At 47.7% G+C, this 17,626-nt stretch overlaps 3 protein-coding genes across 6 annotated transcripts; 1 reads left to right on the forward strand and 2 right to left on the reverse strand.

Annotated features, from left to right (window-relative positions):
- Positions 1–999: 999 nt before the first annotated feature.
- On the reverse strand, positions 1,000–5,991 carry LOC120708513 (TOM1-like protein 6). Of its 2 annotated transcripts, XM_039993804.1 has the most exons (9): positions 5,657–5,990; positions 4,725–4,803; positions 4,507–4,605; positions 3,631–3,744; positions 2,981–3,120; positions 2,806–2,887; positions 2,603–2,688; positions 2,222–2,446; positions 1,000–2,140 (listed from the first exon to the last, which is right to left on the reverse strand). In XM_039993804.1, the coding sequence occupies exons 1-9, from the start codon at positions 5,803–5,805 to the stop codon at positions 1,243–1,245; spliced, it is 1,872 nt and encodes a 623-aa protein (XP_039849738.1). In that variant the 5' UTR covers positions 5,806–5,990; the 3' UTR covers positions 1,000–1,242. The 2 variants fall into 2 exon arrangements, with proteins under 2 accessions (XP_039849738.1, XP_039849737.1); XM_039993803.1 differs by having other exon boundaries at positions 2,806–3,120; positions 5,657–5,991.
- A 1,283-nt stretch (positions 5,992–7,274) lies between these two features.
- Positions 7,275–12,199, forward strand: LOC120708514 (succinate dehydrogenase subunit 5, mitochondrial-like). Its single transcript, XM_039993805.1, has 4 exons — positions 7,275–7,512; positions 8,862–9,166; positions 9,264–9,449; positions 11,778–12,199. Exons 1-4 carry the CDS (start codon positions 7,371–7,373, stop codon positions 11,832–11,834), a joined length of 690 nt encoding a protein of 229 aa, XP_039849739.1. The 5' UTR covers positions 7,275–7,370; the 3' UTR covers positions 11,835–12,199.
- A 192-nt stretch (positions 12,200–12,391) lies between these two features.
- Positions 12,392–17,462, reverse strand: LOC120708515 (amino acid transporter AVT6C-like). Of its 3 annotated transcripts, XM_039993807.1 has the most exons (5): positions 17,024–17,462; positions 16,774–16,926; positions 13,481–13,684; positions 12,905–13,370; positions 12,392–12,755 (listed from the first exon to the last, which is right to left on the reverse strand). In XM_039993807.1, the coding sequence occupies exons 1-5, from the start codon at positions 17,424–17,426 to the stop codon at positions 12,605–12,607; spliced, it is 1,377 nt and encodes a 458-aa protein (XP_039849741.1). In that variant the 5' UTR covers positions 17,427–17,462; the 3' UTR covers positions 12,392–12,604. The 3 variants fall into 3 exon arrangements, with proteins under 3 accessions (XP_039849741.1, XP_039849740.1, XP_039849742.1); XM_039993806.1 differs by lacking the exons at positions 16,774–16,926; positions 17,024–17,462 and adding an exon at positions 14,117–16,723; XM_039993808.1 differs by lacking the exons at positions 16,774–16,926; positions 17,024–17,462 and adding an exon at positions 14,117–16,732 and having other exon boundaries at positions 12,683–12,811.
- Between the last annotated feature and the right edge of the window lie 164 nt (positions 17,463–17,626).

Below are 17,626 nucleotides of genomic sequence, written 5' to 3' on the forward strand. Positions count from 1 at the left end.
CATCACTCGTCGACATCAGAATATCTCGAATGGCACTGTTACCGCCGAGAGAAGTGAGCGAACGGGGACAGTTTTCTGTAAGGCTCAGGCTCTCTCTTGAAAATTCAAATGAAACTTAGCTGTCAAAACGAGATACCCGACGATTATCTTGACCGTATCTGCGCCCTTTTCTTTGGCATTGATGCTTGGAGACATTTGCACATTAATCAGCACTGTATGGTTTACGTGCTGACACTGTAATTGTCGGCTTCTGTTTAAAACAGCATGCAAACGTGAGGGTTGAAAGAAACGGAAGAGCACGATTACACGACCGTGCCAACTGTTGTTTGTGCTCTTTGCGTGCGAGGCAGCATGCCTGTGCGGAGAAAAATGGAAATGATGGAGGACCATAAAGAAATGTATAAGAAAGGAAAGCGTTCGCTTAATATCTTTTTAAGGAAACAAAAGCATGAAGTGCCTAAGGAGAAACAAACTGCCAAACTCTTGTGGCGACCGCCTGAGGAAGGATGGATTAAAATTAATGTAGATGGAAGTTATGTTGAAAGGACAGGTCAAGCCTCTGCAGGTGTGATAATCCAAGACCACAAAGGGCCTATAGTAGCACCTTACATCCTGCATACTATTGAAGCGAATATACTAAAATTTTAACACAAAATTTTAAATTAAAAAGAACTGAAGATGCACCTAAGGATTACCAATTTACGCCTATAATATCGCACTTAATCGAAAAAGTAAAGAAAATAACTCCCCCCCCCCCTTAAAACAACTAACAGTGCGATTATTTAGCAAAGGCTGATTCAGATTCCTCTTTGCTCGTGGTCCAGGTCGAACAAAGATTCTCGTGGCCAGTATCCAGACTGCACTGCAGAATGTGAGTTGCATCCCTTTACGTTCACTTCATTACTATCACCAGCCAGCCAGCCCGAGATCGAGGAAATAAGATCATAAACAGGATCGACCTGCTTGTACATGCAACATCAACACAGGAGATAGGAAGGATTCAGATACCAACAGATTTCGTCACTACCGTCCACTGCAATGGAGAAATGCTATTAATCATTTATGTACATCAAGTGTCGTCTACATCTCAGTTTAACTTAATAGTAGCACCCACGAATCAACCAATGCAACCAAACGAGGCAACGGTGATATACAGCAAATGTACATCGAACCAAGTAACAGTAAATAATAAGCAGCAGCAACCAATCACCACCAGCCGTATAGACAAACGACCCTATTTGGCTATTTTTTTCCACCAATCATCGGCTGACCACCATTTGAGCTACCCATGGTAGAGGGCCCGCCAATCTTATTTCCACCACTGAAACTCTTCACGTCAATCAAATCGCTGAATAGATTGTCAGGTATGTAGTATGGTCTGCTAGAGGATTGTGAAGAATCTTTTGGTTGTTGATTCAAGTTCATTTGGGCTAGAGCGGCAGTCAGCCCGTTGCTTGGTGGAGAACCCACAGAACTATTATGCTGAATTGACTGGGGGGTTGCAAATGGTGCATTTGAGATTGAAGAAGGGGGATATGAAGCTGGGGGAGGTGCATAGGTGGCTGCCTGAGCAACAGAAGTAACAGGGCGTGGATCTTGGTAATTAGCCGAAAGGAAAGGATTAGAATCAACAGCTGGAGGTGTAGGTGCAGCCCAGGGCGGTGCAGGGTAGCCATATCCAGATGCATAAACTGGAGCCTGAGGTGGATATGCTCCGGTTTGGGCCCAAGGTGCAACATAATTGCTGTTGTGTTGAGCATATACCTGGTTTGTTGTGTGAGGTTGGTAGTTTGAAGGGTATTGTGGCACACCAGAAGGATATTGTTGCCCATTTATAACTGTAGGTTGTTGAGGCCCATTTTGATTATTGGTAATGGTAGGTTGCTGAGGCCCATTTTGAATCTGTGTTGGAGAATCTGTTGAGGTTTCAGGAGTGGGGCTGCACAAGGTGAGGCTTAGGAGGTCGATCATATCCAGCTCTTTTGATTCAGTGCTGCTGCTAGGAGCTGGGTCAAGAGGAACCAATGCATTGCTTGCAACAGAAGATGGTGACTCCGAACCCACTGGATCAATGGGTACAAGGGCGAGGTCCCCAGTGCTTGATAATGCATCATCGCTGTTTACTACAGATTTGTTTTTCCTGCAGATGCGTAAAAAGCATGAAGTGCTAACATATTGTGAAGAAAGTAAAGTTGGTATTCTACAGGTTATTCAGAAGTACCTTTGAGCTAGCTGCGCAAACTCATCTTCCTCTTCATCAGCAATGTCATTATTTTCAGGGGGTGCAGATGGTTTTACTGCAGGAGCCTCCCTAGGAGTCTCAATTGTCTCTCTCACTGGAGCTTCAACCGCCAAAGGAGCACCAGAAACCACAGCATCATACTTTGAAATTACACTTTGTAAGAAATCATTTATCTCCAGTCCTTGCTTTAGTAACTGCTCATTCCTAGAAACATTAAAGACCTCAAAAGTCACATGCATACTATACAACAGATACAACAATGCATGACCACAATAAGCTACAATGGATATGAAAGAACAAAGGGAACCATTGCAGATCAAAGAGAAAGGAGCAGCAACAATTACAGAACAAAATGTTTACCCTGTTGAACTGACAAATTGCAAAAGCTTTTGTTGATTTGAGCGACATTGGGTCACAAGATCTGTGATAATTTCGTCGTTAACAGCCTAAGTCCAAAATAAATTTAAGAGGTCAGTCAATGACATCAATTAGAGCAAAACATGCTGCAAATAATAACGCATGGTCTAAAGACACAACTTTTGGATAATACAGTTCTTTCATACCGTGCGATCAGATGGGTTTAAAGCATGCACCATATCGTTCAGTAGGTCTGTCACATTTCGAATATTATTCAAGTCCCCTAAACTGTAAAAAAAAATAACTGTTAAAATCACGAGACAGATTAACTGGGCAAGAAAATGCGAAATGAGTCCAATACGCCAAGGAAAGGGGCATAACCTCAGAGTCTCAACATCTGAGGACATTCTGTCACTCAGACTTCCTGTAGCATATCTGGGCGAACTAGAATTATGTGTAGCAGGAGGTGTAAATATTGGTGGGGCATCTACAGGACATTTTGGGAACACTACACCTGTCGTCTGTAACAAAACTTGAAAGTTAGCAAAGCAATTAAAAGGATTATTTTCAGAAAAGCCAAAGAGGCAGAAATGGATCTGTGCTGCTTCAGAAAACATAATTTGTAAAAAGAAATGCCACTCAATATTCTGTACTTGGAAAGACACCACTCAAGTTTCTGTTGTGTTGAAATATCCCATTGTCTCTCCCATTTTTTTTTCATTTCCCATCTTTTCTCTCCTAGAAATGAGAGAAAAGGATAGGGAATGAGAGAAAAGTGGGATGGGGGTGGGGGTGGGGGTGGCATATTTGACATTTCCTTTCAAATGTCATGCTTCGGAGTAGCCAAAACTCAATTTTGCCGGAAAAGTAAGGGGTGCTTTGGCAAAATCATGCTATTGATGCATGTTGAATGCAGGACATGGTTCTGAAACCACGCTGTCCATGCATGATGGAAACATTATATTGTTTGACAACACATAAAATAAAAAGACATTTCGATTTGGGGAACAAACAGGGATTAATTTGCATACCTTTACTTCAAGATATGCCCAATGATATTGCGGGTATTTACTTCCAGGTCCACCAAATGCCTCTTGCCAGGAGTCTAAAAGTAATAATATTTTATCCCTTACTTGCATATCATTCTGAAAGCACATTCCAAAAGAGAAATTGCTTATAATTGTAGCAGAAATATGTCAAGTTCTTAAGAGGTAGTGGAAAAAGAATATAGGAGCGGATCACAAATAAACTAAAATGGATCTTTCCAGAACCAAAAACTATGGTGTGTCAAATGAAAAATGATCCAACGGAACTTAGGTAAGCCATTGATGTCGTGATAGTTAAAGAGAAGCTGCTCTACCAATTATCTCAACTAAAACAATACTTTCAAAAGTGAAGTCGGGGCACAGATTTGTGACTTATAGTTGCAAAGGACTTTGAAAACAAAAGCAAAAGGTGTGTTCTGGTAACTGTAGAATATGGAATTGTGAGCATGTGAACATGAAAAACCCCTGCACACCACTTTGATGCTCTGATACTAATGATGACTCATTGGTGCAGTATTTAACAGGAGCAATGCGCTCACAGCCACACATACGACACCACCACCACCAAGATGATGGACATTATTTGGGAGAGAAGAATATCTGACACAACAGTTCAAAAATGATACAAACAACTATCTTTTTCACATGATAAGACCAGTTTATCGATGGTTTCACCCATGAGATTCTAATTTTTTCAGACAAAATATTCATGGGGATTAGTGTGCTCTCCAATAATGCACTGAACTACTTCAATGCATACATTACTACAGAAAATACTCAAGGCTACAAAGAATCTGGTTCAAATTTGTACTCTATGAGAAAATTATAGGAAAGGCAAAAGCAAAGAAGAATGTTACATACCTTCTTCTGAATAATTTTGACCATTTCTTGCAGAACATGCTGTTCAGCAACTTCAAAACGGACATATTCACCACAGTTCTTCATCATTGTCTCCAAAAGCTGCACCAGTTTGTAAATGCTATGAATAAAACAAAGGAAAATAAAGCTTGGATGCTTATTGTGCAGTGAAGCATAAAAAAGCCTCACATGTTTAGTCATGCCATAGTGAAAGTACATACCGTCAAAGCAAAGAACTGAACCTTTGGGTCCTTGTTCTGCAGTCTCTTTTTCACTGCCTTCACCACATCCTTTGTTTGCCTGATTCAGATTCAGATGTTCAAACATAAGTATGATAAGCTGATAGTTTCTCCAATCCTGATATTGTAAGCGGAACAACACCATCTTCATGTCAGTCAAAACACAAAAATAAAAAATAAAAAAACATAGCCCAGATTCTACCAAGTACCAAGAGGTAAAGTCTGAATGGGGTCCCAAATACAAGACCAAAACCTATGAATACCATACAGTTACAAACAAAACTGCAATGTCAAGCTGGTTGTGTCTGCATGTCAACAGCATGGGGCCATACCGCCATAGTTTGTCCTTATCATGAATAATCATTACAATACAAAGTTAGACAGTGTCAGCATGATTTGTTCCGCGCAGCCTCCCATGGATTCTGATACATTAAACAAAATGTTTCACTCCTTATCTCTAAAATGGGCAACACTTACTGAAAGTAGTTCAGAAAAAATATCGAAATGTTATATTGTCCTAGAAGCTACTGCTCTTTATGAATTTTCTCACTTTGATTGACTTCTCCCCACGACAGCCTCAAATCATCCCATCCTCCCATGCAGCTATGAAGGCAAAGTTCGATATCGAAAAGGGTCATAGCCTATCAGGAAGAGGATGCAAGGGGACAAAAGCAGAAATTCCACCCTAAAAAACACCCGATTCTAGAGGGCGAAAGATCATATTTGCTGTACTTGAGATATCATTAAGTAGTAAAGTAGTAGTAGCAAATTTGGCCAACACGCAACGGCGACTGCGCGTGCCACACCCAATAAAACATACTATCGGAGGCCACGACTTTTCCGCACCGCACCAAAATTCCCCACACAGGCAGCCAGGCAGACACGACGAGGAGTGGGAGGCAGCGTGTGCTCACCAGACGTCGGCGTTGAGGATGTCGCAGATTTCGAGGTTGACGGCCCAGTCGGGCCCCATGAGCAGGTGGCTCGTGGCCTTGTCCACCCGCGCCGCCGCGCTCGGCGCCGCCGCGGGCGCCGCCCCCACGACGGCCCCCGACGGGTACATCCCCCAGCCGCCGGCGACCCCCGGGCGGGGAGGGCTAGGGTTCCGGCAGCCTCGAGGAGGAAGGCGAGCGGTGATTGCCGGCTCCGCCCACCGGCGCCGTTATTAGCGAGGAGGGTTTGCGGAAAAAATCAGGGGCGGACGGGGGCGGTTTGGCACGGAAGCAGCCTCTCCTCTTCCGGTTAAGAACTGAGCAGGAGAAGCTCAGAGTGCTTATCTGTCGAGAGCTCTCGTTACCTGGCTGACTCATGACGGGTGGGCCCCCAGCCCGGGAACCAGCAGCGCTTTAGTTGGTCAAACTAAGCGCATTCCATAATTTATATGCATCTTAAGGTGATTTTCGTGGTAACTAACTAACTGCCATTTATTATGCTCCGAATGGCGAAAACATAGAGGCTTCGTCAGCATAAAGTACTCAACGCTTTTTTTTACCATTTATTTTCTAGTAGTACTCCCTCCCCGTTAAAATATAATCCATTTTAATTTTTTAGATTAATAGATTACATACGTTATATCTAAATACATAATAAACACTATAAATCAATAAAAATTAAAATAAACTATATTTTTGGAACGGAACAAGTACGTAAAAGAGTTTAACCAAGCTATCTAGGCTTCCAGTATATTCTTTGATTTTCTAGGGTGATTCAAAGTTTTACAACCCCCGGATTGCCATCCAAGATTCAAGTACCTGAAAGCCGGTGCGGCGGCTCTCGTTTGTAGCGACTCAATTGGACGGTTCGTTTTGGAGGCATGCTGTTATGTATTGTTATCCGTTTGGGTGATGATGGAGATGACGGGATCATCAGCAAAACTAAATCATTGTTGCCGCGTGTTCGTAGCCCTCTAATGCGAGGATGGAACAGCTAACCACTCCTTGGAACCGGCAGCGACGAAAGCTTCCTGCTAATGAACTATTTCTAATGCGATGTGAATTCGGGTCGCATTAGAGGGCAGGGGTGAATGATTTGACAATCTGAATATCTGATGCTTCTGAAGGCACGGAATATCTGACGAAGGGAGAGGTAGCTTGTCAAATATTGATCTGCGCAACGGACTGTTTGGTGCTTGCATAAGCAGTGATGTGAAGGTTTTGCTTTGGAAGTTCGGAGAGTATCATATTTTCTTGAATACGTCAATAAATCCAATTCCAATGAAAAAGTACGGTTTTATTTTTCTTTAATTATTTAAAAATAATTTAAGGAATTTTTTTAGATGATTCTAAAATAATTATAGGCTATTTTTAAAAATAATTAGAGGATCTTTTTGAAAATAATCAGAGGATCTTTTTTTAGAAGATCAGAGGATCTTATAGGGAACCGAGAAAGGCCAGTTGTAAAATACTGGATGGCAGCCTACCCAGCCCACCTAACCCCGCCAATCCACCGGCAGCCCAACAGAGCCTTGTTCGCGAAGTTACGGGCCCAGCCCGCACAACCCGAGAATGACAGCGCTGAACACACCCACCCCGTCCGTCCATCGCCATCGCCGACCAGCGACCATCCCACGGAACTTCGCAAGGAAAGGCCTCAACCTACGACTCGCGGCGATCTCCCCGACCCACGGCGATGGCCACCGCCGCCCTCCGCTCCTCCTCCGCCGCGCGCCGGCTCCTGCGCCTCGCCCCGGCCGCCTCCTCGGCGCTCTCAGCCGCCTCCCGCCCAGCCGCCGGTGTGGCGCCGCTCTCGCGCCCGATCGCTGCGCTTTCAGGTGCTCATCGTCCCCGCATCTCCATGTGACTAATTGTTGATAGTACCGCATGATGGTGCCCGGATCAGGTCGATCTCTTTTTGGGTGCCTCCGGGTTGCTTCCTTGTTAGGATGTTCCTAGATATGGTTGCCCTAATTACTAGAGGGATTAAAATTACTCTGGATTGATGCTAGTGGGAAGATTTTACTGCACGACCAGACACTATAACTTAGTCCGTAGGTGAGAGTATTATTGTACGGGAGTCTGTGGTTGACAGGAGTTGACATACTCTAGCTCTGAGTATTAGCATGAAGATTCGGAGTTGCCTCAACACCAGCTCAGATGTGAAATGTGTGGTCCTGGGGTGTTTCTTTCTGTGCTGATGTCTACTCGAACTATTGAATGGGCGCACTTTGTTATTTATTTATTATATAGGACACATTCATTTTGAGTGATGTTTCGTGAAAGCTAGAACGTTGGCTTCTAGATAGCAGGCTCTTGCATCTGAAGCAACTTGACAAAAGGTTCTCTAGCTTTTGTTGAGTATACAGGCTTTGACAAACTAGCAACAATTAATTGTTGTTTATGTTTTTCATGCATGGCATCAGGGGTGATTTGAGATTTGACTGTTTAGGCTTTTAGGGTTAGTCCATGTTATGCTGATGGCTGTTACATAGGGTTGGTTTGAGAGAAGATGTAGCAGTTGCCCCCACACTTAGCATCAGTCCTAGCTTAGCTCTGTTAATAGAAAGGTTGAAGGAGACAGTTTTTAATTTTTAGGTACTGGTACTTGATTTGTTTTACATCGCATTTTCCGGTATCTTGTGGTTTAGCAAGGAACTGATTGGAGTAAAGGGTTTTGCTCGTGAGAATGTTATGGACTGAGACCGAGCAGTAGCTCGGATGGCGAAGGCTCGCGGTGTGCAGCCAGCCCACCCGTGCTCGAACCCCAGGTTCAGCATGTTGGTGCTCAAGTGAAAAAAAAAACTCGCTCACCCCACGTCCAAAGCACAGTTGGGCTCCGGCTCAGGCAACGGGCCACAATTGTGGACCGGCCTTCTCATGAGCAACGGGCCACTATGTACGGGTGGGGGCGGGGGTTCGGGTGTTTTCTCAGCTGTGTGAGAAGGCCTCCTTCTTAATACAATGTTGTGGGGGCGGTCTTACCCCCTGCAGGTCGAGTTTTTTTAGAATGTTATGGGCTGAAATGAGGATATAATGTTTTGCCCCATGTAATCTTCAACGAAAATGTTACATTTTGCCCCAATTTTCCCAACCCCTTATTTGTTTTCATTTTGGTGTTATGTTAATTTAGCATTTTACTTCAAACTTCTCAGTGCTGATTAGCTTGCTAATGTTATTAACTTAGGTGGTAACAATCCTATCTCATGGAACCTGAGGCGCTTCTTCAGTTCGAACGAAAAGCATTTGCCTGCAATATCTGACCCAGAGATAGAGTCTGCATTTAAGGACTTGTTGGCCGCTAGTTGGAATGAACTTCCAGGTTCTCTTGTACGGGAAGCGGAGAAAGCAGTATCTAAAGCTACTGATGATAAGGCTGGTCAAGAGGCTTTGAAAAATGTATTTCGTGCAGCTGAGGCATGTGAAGAATTTAGTGGAACCTTAGTTACCCTAAGAATGGCTCTTGATGATCTTTGTGGCCTGACTGGTGAGGTCAGTATTTGTTATCTCAAATTCTCTGCGTCCTGTGCCCTTTTTTTTTCTTTCCATTTTGTGCTTATATCAGTCTGACCAAGCTAGCCTTTTGCAGAATGTGGGTCCCTTGCCTGGTTATATCGAAGATGCTGTTAAAGCTGCATATAATCGCTACATGACATATCTGGAATCCTTTGGTCCTGAGGAAAATTATCTAAGAAAGAAGGTGGAGACTGAGTTGGGGACAAAAATGATACACCTCAAAATGAGATGCAGTGGCATAGGTTCTGAGTGGGGAAAGGTATGTTTCTTTTGAATGTTACTTGTTCCTGCTGTACAGTTTACTTCTGTTATGGTTGCTGTTGGGCTGAGAGGATTGAGGAGGAAGAGAGGGATGGGGCGGTGGCTGCTGACGCTACAGTACCCGTGGCGCTACAGTACCTGCGGGTACTGTTCACAGATTGGATCGTGGCGGTGGCTAGGGCTGCAGGGGCGCTGGAAACGCCGGCTGTGGGGCTTCGCCCACGGCCGGCAAGAGAGAAGGGTTTTCCTTCTAATATCTTGCTTGATTAGATTGATACATCTCCTCTCCTTATATAGAGAGGTTAACCTGACCCCTAAGCAAGCGACTAATTAACCCTAATGGGTTAAGGCCCAATAGGCCATTGACTCCTCTAACACTACACCCCACCTGGGCATGCAGCTCGTCCTCGAGCTGCAACCTAACGATGACGCTAATGATGACTCCACTAGACGCAAACCGAACACCTAGGAACAAGCCTTTTACATCTCGGCTTATTTTAAATAAACCGCGACTCTTTATTTTTGACTGCTGAAGATACGGCGGACACTCTCCGCATGCTGGACTTGAACGTATGTAGCCACTTGGATCCCATGGAGACCATCGGAACGAGAGGGGTGCACGGGTACGGCCACCTGGAATTAATCGGGACCGCGACCAGCGGAGACGTCCTCGCGGCGGCTGGTAGCGAAAAGCGGTGGCACCAGACAGTGCGTCACCGCTGGTGACAAGGAGGAAACCGCCTCCCCTACCGCTGTTGCCGCAGAGTTGGAGTTCGCCGACCGCGGAAACAACACCCTGCTCACGCTTGAAGACAGCAGCAGGCCGGCGCGATTGCTGGTGGCCGTCCGACGGGGCGACGAAGCTCTCCCCTTTGCCGAGGTCGACCGCCGTCAAGGCCGCCTCGTGCATCTCCCGGCGCATCTCCTGCAGTCGATGCCGGGCTAGGAGGCCGCGTGCAGCAGTCTGCAGCCGCACCACCGCAGACACATGGCAGGCATCCTCTCGCGCAAACGCCTTTGATCGTTATGGTTGCTGTTGGGCTGAGAGGATTGAGGAGGAAGAGACGGATGGGGCGGTGGCTGCTGTCGCGCTACAGTACCCGCGGGTACTGTTCACAGATTGGATCGTGGTGGTGGATAGGGCTGCAGGGGCGCTGGAAATGCCGGCCGCGGGGCTTCGCCCACAGCCGGCAAGAGAGAAGGGTTTTCCTTCTAATCTCTTGCTTGATTAGATTGATACATCTCCTCTCCTTATATAGAGAGGTTAACTTGATCCCTAAGCAAGCGACTAATTAACCCTAATGGGCTAAGGCCCAATAGGCCCTTGACTCCTCTAACAACTTCATTGTCGTATTATGCTGTAGAAATATGTTTTTCTAGTACCTTTTGTGGTTCGTGATGCTTGCAGAAGTTTCTCTGCATATAACTCTGTGTGGATTAGTTTGCATTAAGATTATGTTCGGTATTTGTTCCATATGCAGTGTTGCTGTATTCCTAGCAACAGCTTGGTCATTGCTTGACTGATTTATCATTGAATTTTTCAAGCTTGGTATTTTGCCTATCTCAAGAGAATCTAATCTGTATTTCCCACAAGCATGCATTCTTTTCCATACTAAATGAAAGCCCATGATTTCCAAAACAAAAAAATGGGATTAATTGGTCAGTTACCAGTGGGTTCCTGGTTCCTGGTATCGACTATATTTCACTTGGTACAAAAAGAGATAGGGGTGGGGTGGCTACTTTTTTCAGCATGTCAAACAATCTTATGCCATTCATTCTACTATGATCATCATAATCCTTTTGACCATTTGATTTTGCAAGTTCAAGGAAAGTACATTAACAACCAACCATAGCTGGCTGTGAGTGTTCATGCACCGAGTGCCATAGCAACAGGTGGCAAGGCTTGTTAAATTAGTTTGTCCTGTATACCATAGAACTCTTGGTACCGGAAAATGCATCCAACCGAGCACTTCAGGTGTGAAATATGAAGAAATTGGTAAATGTTTCAGTTTCACCATAAACCAGCAAAACAAACATGCATTCTGACTGATACCTGGCGACCCGGCCGATGTTGTCTGGTCTTCTTTCACTTGTGACATTACTAGCAGACAAGCAGTTTTGTAAGAATTGCACGTGTATAGTGTTCGGTTTCCATTGAATTATTTCTGACAAAAAATGAATAATGTCCTGCTCAACCTCAATCATGTATGGAATTATGTTCTCATTTCGATGCACATCGAGACTGCTTGTTTTGCAAGGACTTAAGCTAGTGAATTTGCATATGTTCAGGACTCCTTATTCATGTCTTAATTGTTGGTACTTGCAGATCTCCCTGATCGGCACCTCAGGGATCTCAGGTTCCTATGTTGAGCTAAGGGCTTGAAGGGAAGTCTGTAGATCAGAACCGCCGAATCACCAATGGGCCAAGAAAACCTGTAGATCAGAGCGGGTTCATCTTTTTCCATTTTTTTTTCTCTGTAGCTACCATGGAAATAACAACAATTTCAAACAGCTGTGCACTTGAAGTAACTCCGGATGATCCAGTCTTTGTCGCTGTAATAAGATTGTGTTTCTGAATGTTCAGATATTCTTCTCCTGGGCATGTGCGTGGAAGTTTGAAACCTGTCGGTTCTGTTCATTTTTTACCATGCGTCTGACTTCTGTTCAACCCGTGTCAATTATAAGTTGAAATGAAGTATGTATTGATACACCATTACCCCTTTATTTGCAACTTGAGTCTGAGAAACAGCAACAACCTTTTGGCCTGGATTGTGTTTATGCTTTTGTTTAACAATCTGTATCTGCACGTTTGCTCACTCCGGCTAGTTGTTATCACGGATAAATCCTGATGTGATCCACTGATGTTAGTGAAATCACCAGTATGGATTCTTCATCATTGACACGATGCGTGGCATATAGGTATATAAAAGATACCAGTGATAGGGAAATCATTGTAAATGCATGTAAAAATATATTATCCATTACTATTACTGTTATACATAGTACATGTATCGCCACTCATCAGTACAAAAGTATACAACAATAATGGCCGGCAGGTATTTCTTTGCACACATCTACAACATGCATCTCATGAACCGTAGCAGTATCTCATTCTCTCTAAGCACAAACCTTAACCTCGATTCATCTGAACTTTCATCTGCTAGCTTCATGGCCTCTTCTGACTTTGTCGCTGATGGAGCTCATGATGTTTGAGGCAATGGCGATGCTGCTCGTGACCACCGCCAGAATGATCATGGTCGCCGCCAAAGCCTTGTCCTTCCGCTTTGCTATTCCATGAACATCCCTAGAGCAAGCAAACTGGCGCGTTAGTTTCTAATTAACTTCAGTAGTCGAGCAATCCTGTTTTTTAATTGAGCCATCGACATGAAGGCATATGCAGGATTTCTGAAACTTTGTTGTAGAAAGAAAACCATAGAGGATGCGATGGCGTACCTGAGAACAATGGCGCCGGGGAATATCAACGAGATGGTGACCGCGAACGTGGACCCGGAGTACTCGAAGAGCGTCCAGATGCTGGGGATGGCGATGGCGAGCGCGTAGAGCACCGCCATGAGCACGGCCGTGAGGGACACGAACCGGCGCGTGTCCGCGGCGAGAGGCCGCCTGCCGGGGAAGAGGAGCTCGTCGACGTTGACCCGGAGCGAGAAGAAGAGGAGCGGGAAGACGAGCACGAGGTGCAGCGCGTAGCTGAGGCGCGCGGCGTCGTTGAGCGCCTGCGGGACGCCGGCGCCCGAGCTGCGGTCGAAGTTGGCGAGCACGTCGGCCATGGTGGCGTCCCCGAAGAGGAGGAAGCCGAAGAAGCCCACGGCGGCGTAGATGGCGGCGCAGAGCACGAGGGAGATGCGCACCGCCGCCTTCATGTCCGACGCCTTGCTCAGCTCCGCGCGGATCGGGTGCACTGCGTCAGCCGTGCGCGCGCGTCAGTGTGAGGCAAGTGTGCGATTGATTCGTACGCCGTGCGCCGCGCGGCACACGGGACGCGGGACACGTTGCATTGGCAATTACTACCGTTGAAGTGGAAGGTGAAGGCGACGACGATGACGGGGACGGCGGTGAAGAGCTCGAACGGGGAGGAGAGCCTGGAGAAGTCCGGGAGCATCCGCGGCATGGTCGCCGTGCCCTTGAGCAGCGCGTACACCGCGATCCCCAGGCTGATGAGCATGAACACCACCGCTAGCAGGATGGAGAGGGCCGATGTGAACCTCAGCGAATCTGCATGTTGGAGCAAGTTTGTAAGCGTCGATGACCGATGAGATGAAACGAGGCACACGTTACATTATTGGTTGGACGATTTAGTTCGCACCCTTCGCGTACGAATTTCTTTTCAAATGTAGCACGGCAGGTCACGGCTCACGACACCGGAATCGGCCAATTTTCCCAACCCCACAGCAGGACCATGTCCATGCACTGTTTGTCCCACATGTTCTACATAGTATTTAGCACAGCACAATAGCACATGATGACCATTGGCCAGCTGAAAACGACGACACAATCACACAAGCACCCACTGGCTCTCTGCTGATTTTTATCCCAAACCTTTCCGTCACCAAAGATATGGTGCGAGATTCTATTCCAGACGCTGCAGCCCCTGTCCGGAGCACGAGCAGCGCGCAGTGCAACACTAGTGTGCATAGGCTCACGTACCGACACGCTTGCGGAGCACGAGAGGGAGGAGGATCGCCGCGGCCGCCACCAGCACCACCTCCCGGCCGGTCCACCAGCGGCGCCCGAACCACTCCTGCAGCACCCCGGCGTGGGCGTCGTCCCCGCCGCCCGCGGCGCCGGACATCACGTCCCCAACGATGACGAGGTACACGGTGAGGGTCCCGACGGCGTTGGCGGCGACGAACACGTTGAGCAGCGCGGCCCCCGCGCGGCCGAACGCGTCCCCCATCAGCGCCGCGTACGACGACGGCGCGCCGCGGGTGTGCCGGAGCAGGAAGCCGGCGGCGGCGTCGGCCAGGACCGCGGCACACGCGATCAGCGCGGCCGCCGGCGCCACGCCCAGCACGCGCATGGCCGCCGGGATCGACATGATCCCAGCGCCCACCACGCTCGTCGACACGTTGAACACCGCGCCCAGCACCGACGCCGAGCCGCCGCCGCCGTGCTCCGCCGGCAGAAGCGGGGCCTCCTCGGCGGCAACGCTCTCCCGGCCGGCGCTCGGCGTGGCCGAGAACGGCGGCTTCTTGGACGCCCCCATGGTTTAGTCTTCACTGGGAGAGAGGGAGCAGAGAGGAGTGAAGCTCTGGGAGCCTGGGGGAGGTGTTCGGTGCGCGCGTGTATGTTTGGGATACGGCGGCTCGGGGGCGTGTAAATGTGGCGAGAAAACGACGGGAGGGGCCGCGCTGAGATAGGAGCTGAGTCACATACACACATGCCGGATGAGACCGGCGCGCCGCGTCGCGCCCTGCTTCCTCTGCTCCACCGCTAGCTGACAATTAGGTCCCAGGTTGTGGTTGGCTGGTCATGTCTTGTGGCCCGTGTTTTGTGTGAATTTTTTGTGGATGTGATATACAACGAACAATGATGTCCAAGAATATGCTGCTGATTGTAGTGCCGTGCAAGCTATGAGTATATGTTTCCTTCTTATGCATGATTCGAACGAACGATCGAGGGTTTAGTATGTTGGGGATACCACCTTTTTTTAGTGGAAAAGCACTTTCCATTAACTAAAGGCTCAGCTAAATCGCTGGCCACCAGGCCCTCCACTCCCTCTGGCGTGCAATCCCAAAGAAAGGGATCATTTGGAGAGCACACTTAAAACTTGTTGTAAGCTGAAGGGTAAAAATCTTCGCTGAGCTCGACGGCCACACCAGCACAACCAAGGAGTGATCCGGAGGCCCTGATCGACAAGAAAAACCGGAGGCCGAAGGGCCAAGGTGTTTATGCCGAAGGGGGAAGACCGAAGGCTCACAACATCTCCAAAAGACTCTTTATATCTTTTCTAGTTTACAGGAATAGAAATTTTGGTAAAAAAAATACCCTCCGACAGGCTCTTCAATTGGATATCCAAATATAGACATCATGTATTCCGGATTTCTCGCTATCCAAAGATGAAGAGTGAGAATGACTCTCTAGACTATGCATAAGATATAGAAAAGTTGTCGGAAAGCGCAAAAATATAGAAAATATTTTTTACTCAAATGACTCTAAATGATGATTTAGAGAGTAGATTTTAGAAATGCTCTTGGTGATTCTCTCAGCGCAGGACTGGACAGAAGCCCAGAAGTTACGCCCTTCGGAGTTGTATCTGAGTTGTAAAGGAGGCCCAAATGGAAATTACGGATATACATGTAATAAGTAGAGTGGTAAAAAGTTGTAATCTTCGGTTTATGATAGTTAAGAGGACACTATAAGTACCAATGTAACTGTAACTAATGGGACGGTTCGTCCGAAGCCTAATGAATGAACGCATTGTAAACTCTTGTTTCATTGCATGATCTATCTAGATATACTGTTTATGTAGGTGTATGGTAAAAAATATGCATCTAGATTTGTTAAAATGATCTACAATTTGGAATGGAGGGAGTTGATCCTCAAACCAATAAGAAAGAGCGAATCGACAGAGCTCCTTTCTGTATTTAATTATTGATACATATGCCCGAAAAAATCTAGCCTGTTGCCTTAACTAATACCGTAGACACAATTGCAACAGCCTTCAAGCTGAGCCAAGATTCTAAATTTGCATTATTGGCGCGCTCCGATCTTCTAGCATGCAAAATGACCGTGCCAGCAAATGCTTATGCCAGCTAACTTCTTTCTAAATCTCCTAAGTAATACAGTATATGTTTGAGCTGAATTTTTGCGACATTTGCACGCTGAACTTTGCCGTCCAATAAGCGGTGCCTACCTTTTTACTAATATCGGATTTCTAGTTAAGTTACTGCAATGTGAAACTGTGAAACATGCAAGTTAGGCGCTCCAGCTCAAATCAAATTAATATGGTCGTATCCTCGCAAAATGAAAGAAGAAAGGCCACAGTCTGTAGGTCAGAGCTCACAGCACTAGAGGTTTATTAGTGATCGTTGTCATCCAGCTACCTGGCGCCCTATTTAAAACTTGGGATCCGATCCAAGTCCACATTGCGTTGGCCGTTGTCCTACTGCTTCATCATATCATCAGTTCCAGATCGGATTTGTAATGTCAGATCAGAATGGTTCAGAATCAGGTTGTTCACCGGTTTATGCAGGCTGTCACGCGATTGCAACAACCAAACTGTTTTTTTTTTGGCAACTAACCTCAACCAAACTGTTGTTTGTGACTTCAGAAAGTACGGCGCAACTGGGGTGCGAACTCACCGACACGGCGGCGGAGCACGAGCGGCAGGAGAACAAAGACGGCGGCGACGAGCAGCACGAACTGCCTCCCCGTCCACCACTGCGCGCCGAACAGCTCCTGCAGCACCCCGGCGTGGTCGTCTCCTCCGCCGACGCTCCCGGACATCACGTCCCCTGCGGACGACCACGCGCACGCCGCGCTGTCAGAATCGGTTCGGCCAGAGTCCTCCTCCATGGAGGATCGCGGCGCCCGCTGCAGCCAACAGCTCACCGATGATGATGAGGTAGACGACGAGCGTGCCCGTGGTGGTGAAGGCGACGAAGACGTTGAGCACGGCGGCGCCGGCGCGGCCGAAGGCGTCGCCCATGAGCCCCGCGTACGTGGACGTGGCCCGCTTGCCGCCGGCCCACCCCGTGTACCGCAGCATGAACTCCACCGAGGCGTCGGCAAGCGCGGCGACGGCGGCGATGAGGAGCAGCGCGGGGGCCACGCCGAGCACCCGCATCGCCGCCGGGATCGACATGATGCCGGCGCCCACGATGCTCGTCGACACGTTGAAAACCGCCCCGGAGACCGACGCCCCGCCGCCTCCATGGCTGCCGCCCGAGAACTCCGGTAGCAGCGGCTCCTCCGTCCCGCCGGCGCGCTTGCCCTCGCTCGCCGGCGGCGTCATTTTCGCGGGGCGTGTGGGTGGCGTTCGTCGACGGCCGGGGACCCCAGCACTTTTAAAAATAGCACGCGCCGGGTTGTATTGTATCCGCGGCAAATTACCCCTGTACCCTTCCGTGGTGAGGAAGGCCGCGGGACAGCTCGGGACCCGCCGGTGGGAGAGTATGGTAATTCCGCGCGGGAGACGCAGGACAACGACAGGCC

The sequence above is a fragment of the Panicum virgatum genome, chromosome 5K, assembly GCF_016808335.1.
Source record: "Panicum virgatum strain AP13 chromosome 5K, P.virgatum_v5, whole genome shotgun sequence".
Taxonomy (NCBI): Eukaryota; Viridiplantae; Streptophyta; class Magnoliopsida; order Poales; family Poaceae; genus Panicum; species Panicum virgatum.